General features: G+C 36.1%; 1 protein-coding gene across 1 annotated transcript in view; it reads right to left on the reverse strand.

Moving 5' to 3' along the window:
• Window positions 1–8,254: 8,254 nt before the first annotated feature.
• The window catches only part of ASNSD1 (asparagine synthetase domain containing 1), a 6,905-nt gene continuing 1,770 nt past the window's right edge, over window positions 8,255–13,389 (reverse strand). Inside the window, exons 3-5 of the mRNA XM_009290961.1 lie at window positions 11,545–13,119; window positions 9,733–9,914; window positions 8,255–8,577 (exon numbers count right to left, since the gene is read on the reverse strand). Coding sequence (XP_009289236.1) covers window positions 8,316–8,577; window positions 9,733–9,914; window positions 11,545–13,026 — 1,926 coding nt within the window. The 5' untranslated portion in view covers window positions 13,027–13,119 and the 3' untranslated portion in view covers window positions 8,255–8,315. The remainder of the gene's footprint in view (window positions 8,578–9,732; window positions 9,915–11,544; window positions 13,120–13,389) is intronic.

The raw sequence follows: 13,389 nt of genomic DNA on the forward strand, positions 1-13,389 counted from the left end.
CAAAGGGACATTCCATACCATGTGACATCATGCTCAGTACATAAAGCTGGGGGAAGCAGAAGGAAGGGGGGGACGTTCAGAGTGATGGCATTTGTCTTCCCAAGTAACAGCTACGTGTGATGGAGCCCTGCTTTCCTGGAGATGGCTGAACACCTGCCTGCCGATGGGAAGCAGTGAATGAATTCCTTGTTTTGCTTTGCTTGCGTGCACGGCTTTCGCTTTACATATTAAACTGTCTTTATCTCAACCCACGGGTTTTCTCACTTTTGCCCTTCCGATTCTCTCCCCCATCCTGCTGCGGGGGGAGTGAGCGAGTGGCTGTGTGGTGCTTAGTTGCCAGCTGAAGTTAAACCACGACAAAGGTTTACATATTTATAATATATAATTTAACAATATAATATTAATTCATATAAGGCTTATAATTTACACTACATGTAAAAAAATTCCTACCTTCCATGATTGAAAAGTTACAGAAAGTGATCACGAGAGAGCACAGATTTTCAAGATCTCCATGTGTCAGCTGTGCCAGTACAATTGAATTTCAGCAGTATCTAATTTTCTGCTGCTGGTGTGATTACTTATACAAAATTTAAATTTTGGGGTATAGGGCTAGTGCCTTTTAATTTTCTCCTTTTTTTATAAACAGGAAAGCTAATCACAGCGTGAGCGAGCTGTTAGGATGCGAGTTCTGAGGTTTGATGTGAATAATGGGTTACTTACCTTGCCTTTTGATAGTCAGTATAATACACTTCTACATTATTATTCATTGCAATGCTATTTCCTGGAATAAATACTTTAAGTATTAAGCACCTCTTCATTTTGGATGACAGTAATAGTTTTCTAATTCATAATGCATATGTTTAAAATTGCCTCCATTTAAATACAAACAAGTAATTGGGATTTGTGGGACAGTTATAAACAGCCAAACAAGTTGCCTGTGGTTTTTGGTTTTTTTGTTTGTTTGTTTGTTTTTTTAACTTGAGGGCAAGATGTAACAAGTTAACAAGATACGTGTATTATTTTTTCACCAATACTTAATTTTTGGAAGAAGGTTAAGATCCCTCATTGAACAAAAAGCATTGGAAGAGTACATAGTATTTACATTTTATTATGCAGCATTTCTGGAGTCTCATTTTCATGGGATTTCAACTACAAGTAATTTATCTTTTGGTAAAGTAATTTATCTGTATCATTAAGTAGTTTATCTTCTTGGTAATGTATCATTTAATAAATTTAACTATCACATTTCATAGGCCCTACCCAGCAGTATGTTTATACACGTGGCTCACTGATTTCAACATAGATGAAAGACTGGAATTTGTGAAACTAACAGTGAGCAAAACCTTTTTTCCTCCGTATTACACCTAATCTCTCAATTACGCCAGTTTTTAGTGGTCATACCTTCCTTGGGATCAACAAGCCAGTCAGTCTTCCTGCTCAGAAGTCTCTCTCTGCTTCCAAACTGTCTGAACATTGAGGAGGAAGAAATCCCTAAGTAGCTGTGTTTTGTGATACAATAAATGCTGATAAAATCCCATACAGATTTCCCATGGGGGATGCAGCCTTATGAACTGGAGGTGGAGTGGTTCCAGTATGTCCCAAGCCTCCCAAAACTACTGTTGTTTGGACCAGACAGCTTGATTCTACCACCACAGAAACTTTCTTGCATGATATTACAAATACAGTAACATCACTATTATGTTTATCTCATCTCAATTAAGTGTTTGAAAGTTTACACAGCAAAAATGATTTTTTTTAAATTAAAAAAAATACTTAAAAGTCTTCCAAAACAAGTACATGGGAACAATGCCTCAAGTAATTATAGTAAAGACAAGACTTTTTGAAATATTTCAAAGTGGAGATGTCTTGTAACAATGAATTATAAATGCTATCATGACAATTTCCTGCCCTATCTCAGTAAATCAAATAAAACGTTACATGGTTTAAAATCTGTGTTCAATGAGTAGTTACTGATGGCTTTTTGATGAATTGTGATTATAGAGCCCACAAGGTATGAAAGGTTTCGTTTCCTTCCATGTCTCATTCTGTACTTTTTAATTTTTTTTATTTGTGGCTGCAAATTGAAAGCACAAAAGGAGGTGGTGAAATTGCAGCTTATACTGTTTTGAAAGCAGCTGCTAACGCTTCTGAAAACCTACTTACAAAGACAATGATCTTTGGTTTAAAAAAAAAATCAACAAAATAGAACTCAGACACTTAAAGACAAGCAAATACAAAATAGCAACTAGGATTAATGAGGTAGATTTGTAGGATGTAATTGAATCAAATCTAATACGAATCAACAATATAGTGCTGAGAGGCATAGATTTAGTCTTTATTATAGGAATAACACATAAGAGACAAGAAATACAGGGTTGGGGTTTTTTTACTGCAGTAAGAGGCTGACTAAAACAATGGAAATGATATACCGAAGAACTCTCAGTCTATTACAATATGTTGTAAAACCAGTGTTTGGTTGTTCTTCATTGCAGGAAAAACTGAAGTATTTAGCTTAATTTGCAGAAAAGGCTTAAAAAACTGAGGAAAAGCTTTCTATTTTAAGGAAGGGAAGTAATGGAGCACATCATTACCTATTGAAACAGATCTCTCAATCACAGCATGTTACATATTAAAATAACTGTTAGAATGCTCTGCAAATACTTCATTCTTCATTCAGAACAAGGCTGTAAAGTAGACGACCTCAGGACATCCCTTGCAGCCCTACACTGCTATAATGTACGCAATATATACACCTTGTTCTCATTGCTTGTTAACCTTCTGGATATTATTAAAACCCATAGAATGTAATCATTTCATATCACTTCAAGACTCTTTTTTTTTAAAGTACGTTCAGTAACCGTAACAGCCAAACAACTGATAAGATTTTAAACCTAAAAATAATTTAATCTTGAAATTCTATCTTCATGAAATATGTTTGAGTAATTTTTAGTCTAGTTAGTACAATTGAAAACTTTTACTTGGAATTTAATACATCTGTAGCAAGACGAGCAGTTTTCTTACATGAAATAATACAACCACTGCCTCCTATAAGACATTTTAAAGTTTTACAGTGCTCAAATAAGGGAAGAAAAAAACCTCCAACTGCAGTCTCTGCTTGTTTACAATTTAAACCTTGGTTTTATAGTGCTTTTGTAAGGATATTTTCACATGCTTGAATTTAAATCATTGAAAAAAACAAGTTCTTCTTGTGATGAACGTTTTTCATTTGTTTCTACAGAACTTTCATTATTTCCAGAAAAAGTAACTGCATTATACAAAATAAAATGGTTGCACAGTATTTAGCCAGCAACCCTGTACGTTGCCAGCAACTGTACTACACGTACAGAACTTTAACTAGTATTTGATAGTGAGTGTCATTTAATGTTAAAAAAAAAAAAAATAATCAAACTGGAATCAAAATGCATTTTATTAAGCTACAAAAATCTTTAAACCTCCTCAAACCTTCATAGTATATGCAGCAATTTCAGTTAAGTAAATGCCAATCTGAAAACAGAAAGGACTTCTATTATTTTAAGACTATACTATAGTATCTATATTACTGTGCACATTCCTTACATCTTACCATCAAATTCCATCACTGGAATGGGGTAATATTCTCTACCTGGCATATCCATGTCAAACCCGGCATATCCTTGTCAAACAACCGAGCCTTATAGCCTGACAGACGACAGGAAGCCTATGAGAAAAGTTACTAAATCAGCTGTAAGGATTGTTTACATCAATACCCAACTGCTTACATCAATAAAATGACCAATAGAATTGCAGCTTCAGAAGCTTACCAATGATCAGCAAACATGGAAGCTGAAGCAGAATTTTTATTTCATTTCATGTTTAGAAGTGCTTTACCTCTTTATACAGATCATTTGCACACGTCACAGCAAATTAAAGCCGTATCTAATGAGAAGCATCCCTCAGGGAATAGTCGATACCTTCTCAGGTGAACCTGTTTTGATCATTGTTAAGACTACTGTTGTGCCATCCAGAAATGCCACCTAAAAGCTATGCTTCTTTTAGGGCAATGCTGTCCTTATGATTAAGGTATCTTGTGCCAGCTTGTACAGCTCAGTATTAGCAGCAAATATTCTTATAGCATACTCATTTTGAGAAGTACTGAACTCTGTATTAGCCTGGTCTGTAAGAACTCAACTCTGTATTAGCCTGGTCTGTAAGAACTACTTAGATAACCAAGCAACAACACGGTCAAGACAAACCTATTAACTCCTGGAGCAAGCATGCTTTTTCCTTATCTCCGACGCTAATTTTAACCAAGTACAATATTCTCTCATGCTTTATTAGCTGTAAAGACATACACACGGATACATTATAAGACAGACAGCAAACTAGAATCATGATCTTTAATGAAATATCCTTTACTGACAGAGTACCAACATCAAACTCAGTTCCCCCATGGACATAAAAATACTCATTCTGTGCATATTGAAAATGTTGACATTTGAAATTTGGTCAAAAAAACCCCCCAAAACAGTGGCAGTTCTCTTTCAGTTTTAACTCTACAAGATACAAAAAAAAAAAGTGTTTTTTTTTTCTTTTTTAGAAGTAGCAGTATGACAACAGCTTAAAACACTAAAGTTATTTTAGTATTTAATATATAAAAGATAAATTCTCATTTAAACATAAAAAAAATCTACAAGCTATGATATCTAGAAGATGTAAAAATATCAATGTCAAATTTGAATTTAAAAAATTAGCAAATTTACATTTGTCTTACTAGAATATGGCTGAAGACATTTACTTAAATTTGGGATTTCCATCTTCTTTTCAAACTCCAGTAAAAATGGAATTGGAGTTCATTAACTTGAGGTACTCTATATTCCTGCAGATAGCTATGATTTTTTCCAATTGTTTCTTCAGAAGCTTTTGCTGAAGAGCTAACCTCTGCTGCAGTCTGATACGTTATTGTATCTTAATAGGCCTCTGTTGATCTTATCACATTGGTGAACCTATTCACCGCATCAAACCTAAATATACTGTCATGTAGCTCAACTTGTGTAGTGCCAAGTGTCAATTTAAATAGCATATTAACAGCATATTGCATAAAAGACTTTTTTTTTTTCTGTACTGTTTGGATTGTAAGTTGGGTCTTCATTTGTATTTTCATCACAGGTTCCCTCAAAATCATGTTTAGTGAAAATATCAATTAGACCTGCAAATCAGGAATGAGTACAAAATTCTACAAGGTCAAATGAAACCTTTTAGAACACTATCATTGCTTGCCATAAAAATACGTTTGTACCACCTAAATGCAAGCATTATTCTTCAGTTTTTAAAATGTATTTGTCAGAGGCACTTTGCTGTTGCATATATAACCTGACAGTATTTTTATTAATACACTGGGAATTACTAGTTATATGTTAGTTAGAAAGTTAGAAGAATTTTTATTAACACTGGGAATTACTAGTTATATGTTAGTTAGAAAGTTAGAAGATTCTTCTGTTGCTAACACCATATTATAAAGCAAGGCAATAGGCAATTGTTAGGAAAAAAAATATATACATGTGTCTTGACAGATGTATTTTGAAGAATTCAGAAGCCTGGAGCTCTCGTTATTCTTAGAGAGTGCTTCAGAGTACTGAGGACTTTTGAAAATCTAACCAATCACTTAAATACCACACTGGAAGCTGAGCTCTTTTGGAAATGTGTTAATTTACAGTATTTCACATCAGCTTGTAATTTTGCATGAGATCCAATGATCTGTATTTTTTTTGAGTAATAATCCCAGCTTTTAGGAATGCTGTGTATAAACTACATGCAATACTAGATATTTTTTAAATAGGAATGTTTTTGTACTCACCTCCTGAACAAAAACTCAAAAAATATTTCCATCTGTTTGGGTTTTCCCATCAGTATCAATGTCCATTTCAGAGCACCAGAGCTCAAAGAATCCGACACATTTCTCTTTGGGTATATATGCCCCAAACTTCTGCCATGTAATCAACACTGATCAAAAATTGTCCAGTTTTTGTATCAGTGTAAGCTGGAGGAAGCTGACAAGAAGTTCTGTGATGATAATTTGCATCTGAACTGATGGAAGGTTTAAACAGCAAATTCTAACAGCCAATTCTCTCAAAATCCGATGGACTTAATAATACAAGGGCATATCTGAATCCATCAGTGCTAGCAAAGTTGCTGTCTGGGTACACAAATTTTTTAGCTGGCCCAGCAGTCCACTGGGAATCTCCACTGAGCACTGTATGTCATCTTTTGAAGCCAGCCAACTAGAGGACATGGTAGTAAGTCATTCTTGCTACTTACTTTTGTCAGACCTCGCAAACAAGGCACTAGCATTTTTCTGTGCTACTATGTTTGACAAGCAGGTTGCCTCATCAGCTTACTCAGCTCTAGGGAACACTTATCAGGCCTCAGCATTCTTCAAAAATATTCTCCAGTTTATAAAATACAGTACTTAGAGAGGCTAACAAAAAAAGAAAGAGAGTATTACTTAATCAAGAATATACTAGTATTTGCAAGAAAACAATAAAACTCTTAAGGACAAGATTAAAAGACAGTAACATTCCTGCAGGTTGCTCTAAAATATTATAGAATGTGATTTCAATACATCCAGCATTTTAAAATGTCTTTCCCTCGCCCACCCCCGGAACCAAACATTTGGTCAAGAAACTCTATAAATAATAAAAGTGTACCATAAATAATAACAATAAATTAATTTCTTATGAATAACCGGATAAATGGAAAAGTTTGCCAACACCAAATTATATAGTTTCTTTCTACTATCTAAAACTGTTTAGAAGTCTTCCAAAATTATTTCTCATGTTTTTCTAAGTATCAGAGGCCTCTTAGTTTGGAAAAGAAGCTATTTGCCTAGGTATAAAAAGCCCAACTTTTTTTTCTTAGGGTCCTAGGTGGCACATAACTTCTAGGAATACTGCAACACTACTACAGAGACAACAAACAATGAACAAGTCGCATTTCATCAGCCTAATGTTCCTCTTGGTCCAATCTCCACTTGCTTTAGAGCATGACGCAAGAACTCTTGCAAACATCCCAGAGTAAGGTACTAGGGACTCAATTTTCCTCAGAGCACCAGTAAGAAATCTGCCAGTGCTTTGAAGCAGTCTGAAACTCAAGTTTTTGTAATAAATATTTCTTTACAGACTTGACAAGTTATTTTCAAAATCTACTTACACCCTTAGAGATACTTTGTAGGAATAGCTATATTATGCTTTGTATGAAAATGGATTTTTTTTTTTCTGGTATGATTTTTCCTTTCTCTATTTAATTGGACAAACATAAAAACTAGAACTGTAAGGTGGCAAGTTGAGTACTAAGCTCCGACCTTACCAAAAACACTGGAGAGCACGTATTCAGTTTTTCTTATAACATTGCCTTTGCAATCCTTCTATACACAATTAGAAAAACAAGCTAACTCAAGCTTCTCTTCAGAGGAAGTCCGTTCGTATTTCTATTTCAACCCCATGATTGCATCCACATACTCACTCAGAGTGCCCTTTTTTTTGTTTTTTTTTTTTAAAGAGAGACCTTTTTTGTTTTGTTTAAAAGAGATCTTCCTTGAAGTACACAATGGATGCATTGCAACTTTAGAAGTAAAAGTAGCAGAGCTAAAGCTAAAAGGAGAGGCAGCAAGCTAGGGGAGCCAACAAGGGACAACAAAGGAGCTTCCCAGTTTGGGAGCAGAGGGAGCCCCAGGCTGGGGACCACCAACCAGCCCAGCCCTGCAGAACTGGCCAAGGACCAGAAGGCTGCACGGGATGGCCCCAAAACACCCAGGGTGTGTGTGGGGTGTCTGTTTCTCAAGTAATGAAAGGGCAAGCATGACGCTTGGAGGGCAGATCTCCAAGAGGCAACAAGGCCCGAGACCCTCATCTTTTCAGCTCTGGCAACCCAGGACAGCTCCTCACTGCGCCCTCCCTTCTAAAACCATAACCTGAACCCTCTCCTAAAGCAGAACTGCAAGACCAGCCCTGTTCTACAGCAGAAGAAAATGTACTGTACTGAATTCTATATACGTGACAGATTGGACAGATTCAATATGCTTTTTGCGACACTGACATTGGTTAGGAAGGATGGGAAAGCCAACCTCTGGCTATACGCTGTTCCCCAGAGCCCAGTATTCCCTTCCTCCTTAAGGATGCATTCATAGTGAGTCTCTAGTACAAGTACACATCTACATGTATTACTTTGATGATTAATAATAATGTCCAAGTGTATAAAAATACAGACCAAACATTCTGAGAAAATGCCAAAGATTTACTGAATTTGCATATAGGATAAATGCAAGATCTCAAGATGCAGCTTTATAATTCATCTACTGAAAATAACTTCAGTCTGCTGCATGTGTCAGATGCTTTTTCACTGTTGCTCTCCAGTTTTGCAATCCGAGATCCAAACTGTACAGCCCTTTTTGGCAAAACGGTTGAGGCTGTAAGGCCAACCTCCGTGCCCGCAAGGCGCAGAATCAATTTCTCACCAATTCCTCGAGGTAAAGTCAAGTCAGCTTTTTCTGAGATGGGCAGAGAATTGAGGAATGAAACAACATCTTCATCAAGAAAAGGAAACCTAAAGGAAAGATATACATGGGGAAAGGCCCTTTAAAAACTTCATACAAATAGTCTTGGTTTTCCCCTTTACCACATGCAAAGACTTCAGAGTCTGTGTCAATTCCTAACTATAGATGTACCTTAAATGTTAGTGTCACAGTACTGAGGCAAGTCTCCAAAGCAGTTACACTGTCTTGGAGAAAGAAAACATAATATATCATGTTTAAACTCAGAAGCCTGGAATTTTTCAAAACTCAAGCAAAGAAAAGAGTAAGAACAAGCATTAGAAATATTGGATTTATACAAAATAAAAATTATGAAGAAAATCAGAAAATACAATGGAAGAGCAAGACAAATTTTAAAGTAACACTTCTCAAGATAGCTTCTAAGTATTTAAAAATACTGTATGAAGCTACACTGTAACTTTGAAACAAAAATATTTACACAACAAATTCTGACAACATTCCCAATTCCAGGCATTCATACCTAATCACAAGCACAATTAACAGCATTGCATGTCCACCACTGCAACTGCTAAACTGAAAATGTGCAACTTAAGAACAGATTTGGAAAAACACTGGCACAAAGATCACATGAAAAGACCTTTCATGCACCTCAGTGGCCTCTGCTACTGGACAACACCTAAGGAATTTTTTGCAAGTTGGTGGTAGCATGGAGGAAGTAAACACAAATAAAATGATTCTTTAACTATTCTGACTTAACAATCAGGAAATGCAGTGGATATTGATCATGCCTTTATTGCATGGACAGGAATACATGGCTTCTGTGTTACGTTGTCATTCTCCAAAGTCACTCCCCAAATGACCACACCAGAACACTTCAAAGTTGTGCAGAAGACTGTTCCACTTAAAATGATAAAACCAACTTGATTTTGACTATTTCAACATTTGTTGCTGCTTCTTAAAGCTTCCAGATGGGAATCCAATGTTCCAGTGGCTAAATTTCCTTAAGTAACTCTTCCACAGTACTACAGACCACTTTTTTAAAAACAAAAACACCCCCCAACACCCCCCCCCAGTACACATTAACAAAACTGCAGCAGAACTTAGAGACAATAAAATGCATAGAAGTTTCAATTAAGCTTTCTGTTGGAGTGTTAAAAGCAGAATCTAACCAGCAAAACCAGTTTTCCTTCATGTTAAAACAATAATACCTGGCTTCTTTCCCATGATCACCAATAATCCTGTCATCTCTACCGAGATTTCTAGAAGAAATGCGATCTAACTCCATTTCAAGTTCTTTTTTCAGACCCTCTAAGCCATATTTTTTGAAGCAAACACGATGTCGAGAATACCCAGCAAGCTGTTCATCTGCTCCCATTCCTGTAAGCACAACCTAAGAAAACAGAATAAGAGAAATCTTTCTTAATATCTATGCAAGCTAATAATACGTAACAGATCTTAAATGTTTAACTACATCTTAAGGAGAATAACTTAATACACATCTTCTAAATATACTACCTATCATGATGGGATGTGCCTTACACATTTACAGAGCCTGAAACAGTTCCCAATAAAGTCACCGGAAACTTGAAGTAGGTTCACAATCAGACCTAAAAGTACACACAAACATTTCTACCAAGGCAAGGAAAAAGCACCAAAATAATATTGTGTGCATCACAAATACACCAGTATCTTTGAAGAATGTCTTTGTTAGTTTCTATTACAATAAACAGTATTTGTTAAACACCAGCCTTTATTAAAAAAAAAATGTTGCCGCACAGTACGCAGTATGTCGTAGGTTCTAAATAGTCATCTGAATGTACACCCAGATTATTGTTAATTTACCAGCTACTGGGTTAGTAACAACTGCATTACACGAAACAAAAATGTCATATTGTTCTGTCTACTCAATGATAAGCACATAAAATGTTATCCAGAGAAAAACACTACTACATCTGGTCCATTACTGTGCCTTCAACAGTAATTCACTATAAATGTGGCAGTCTCTTAACATAAACAGTCAAGTGTGTTTCACTAATCTGACACCGGCTAGTGGTCAACTAATTTTTTACCTGTGCACAGCGGTAAGTAATTGATGTGAGAATGACAAATTTCACTTTATTAATTCATGGCCCATTTCAACATGTTCTAGACCTAAGATGAATTTGCATATTTTGCAAATCTGAGATGTACATCCTTAAGTAGATCAGTCAACTAAATCAACTGTGTTCTACAGCAGCAGTTTTAACGCAAACTATTGCGTTTGTTGGGGGGTTTTGTTGTTGGTGTTTTTTTGAGTTTTTAAGATCTACCAATTAGTATAAAAGTAACAGAAGCCTCAAAAAGCAAAGGCAGCAGTGAACGGCAAACTCATGAAATTGAACAGTTTATTCTTCCCTACACAAACTGTCAGGAAGTGGGAAGTTCCCAATTCAAATTCCCAAGAAAATCATCTAGTTACTAAAAAGATTTTACTTAAAACTACATACATGAAAATAAGTTATGAAAAATAACTACTTTCTGTAGTTCTGTCATTCAATCAGACTCTAATTACAAAAGATTCCAAGTAGCCATCTTTTCTGCCATTATTAATTGCAATTTTGTCACATAGTGTGCCTAAGTAACAAGCTAGTAATTTTACAGCTGTTGGGATGCTGGCACGAAACAGTGTTACTTAATACTTCATTAATGTTTCTCTCTAAATTTGTTAACCTATTCAGTTTGGATTGCACAGCAGTTACCCACTACTGGAGCTGACGATAAGATAGATGATTGTTATTTTTTTCCTAGTCACACTGTTGCTCATTCAAGCTTCATGAAAAGCCATACACATTACATGACAAGAGAACTGAATGCAGTTTTTAACTCCAGAATTACACAAAGATTATCATTACAGAACTATTCTATATTCTGCCACTGAATTTCAGAAGCCTTTTGAATATTAAAGACCCCTGCCGACTTCTGAAACAACAGAACTGTTTTTACATTCATAGGTCAAGCATAAGGCAGGAAACAATCAGTACCTTTGCAGGACTTTTATATGGTTTTAGTTCTCCATGGTTACTAATAAAACCCTCTCCTCTGGCAGCAAACCAAATTGCACAGCCAATGCTGTCATCCAAGACTGTATCCAGTGGGTAAATTAAGTGATTAATGCATTGTTGTCTCATTTTTTTCAGTTCTTCTAGTGTAACATTAATTTCCACAAAGTTCCAGGTTCTTGAAGGGTTAATGGCTTCTAGTTCTTTCAGTCCTGCCCTACCAGTGATTCTGTCAGGAACATCAAAGCAAGATAAATGAACACCAGTTTTACCATCACGATCTTTACAACTTTCTCGAGGACAAAGCAAATCAAGCTGTACTTCCTGGTTGGTATGTTTTTTATCAGTACACTTTTGCTTAGCTTGTTCTTTTATCATGAAAGCTACATTGAGAAGATCAATTGGTTCCCCTAAAGGCACATGTTTATCAGCAAGGGCTGCAATAACCATAGAATCAATGCCTCCAGAAAAGAGCACCGCAACGTGTGCTTTCCTATTAGACATGCTTGGAACTTCTCTTGTTTTCTGATCTTCATCTCTAAAGAGAGATAAAACCCGTCTCTTCACTGCTTCATTTAAAACATCGATAAACTGATGGACTAATTTTTTCTTGTGTTCCTCTGCAAGAAGTCCTTGAAGGGTTTCTACAGAAACCATATGGATAATGTTGCTAATATTAGTGCCTGGACATTCACCCGAAGCTTCAGAAACTGTTTTATTTAAGGGGATAACTGGTGCTCTAAGACATAGTTTTGATTCATTCATCACGAGAGGTATGTGGTTTGGTAACTGTTTTGAAACTTGGTCCAGAACATTAACAAATATTTTGTCTACTGCTATCTCTGTGCAGCTGTACTTCCATGGAAACAATGTTAAAGACAAAGATTTAGTTGTTGCACAAGCTTTGAGATCAATTTTGAAAATTCCACATGCTGGCACTTCTTGCCATTGGTTACCAGATTTGGAATAAACACTTACAGATGTGAGACAGAAAGCACTGTCAACCTCATTATTGAATTGCCAAAGCAAACTACGACGACCAAAATAATCTCTACCAAACCATAAACTATGTCTAGATGCTTGATAATAAATAAAAGACCACGGACCCCGAAGTGATGAAAAGAGTGACAAAATGTCTGCTTCACTACTGCATAATGCAAGATGACGAAACATTACTTCAGTGTCATTCTCTAGATTGCCTACATGCACTCCATTGAAAATTTCTCCATTCCAAAGAAAAATATCGTTATTGGCATCTTCCAGAGGCTGAGGGGTCATCAGTCCCCTCAAGTGAAGTACATGGCCAGAAAACAGACACTCATAAGAGAGATCAGATGCAGTTTTTATCAACTGTTGGCTACTGTCTGGTCCTCTTCTTCTAAGACAGCAGAGTATGTCTTCGTTAAAGAAATCATGAATAGCATGCTGGCTACACAAGGTAACAACGCAACCAATACCACACATTGTGACTTTGAATTCAGATGGACTATTTCTTGATTTTAGTCTTTTCTGAATTTTCCATCTCCTGATGTGCTTTCTTTAATTCATCTAATGCATCTGTGTAAGAGAAAAATAGACAAATAATCAGTTTCATAAACTGTTAAGTTTAAGAGTGAGTTTGAGTAGATAAGTGTCCTGGTTTTGGCTGGAATAGAGTTAATTTTCTTCCTAGTAGCTGGTACAGTGCTGTGTCTTGGATTTAGTGTAAGAATAATGTTGATAGCAACAACTAAAACATCAGTGTGTTAAGTAGTACTTACACTAGTCAAGGACTTTTCAGCTTCTCATGCCCTGCCAGCGAGAAGCTGGGAGGGGGCACAGCCAGGA

Source organism: Aptenodytes forsteri, unplaced genomic scaffold (genome assembly GCF_000699145.1).
Source record: "Aptenodytes forsteri isolate BGI_AS27 unplaced genomic scaffold, ASM69914v1 Scaffold318, whole genome shotgun sequence".
NCBI classification, from domain to species: domain Eukaryota; kingdom Metazoa; phylum Chordata; class Aves; order Sphenisciformes; family Spheniscidae; genus Aptenodytes; species Aptenodytes forsteri.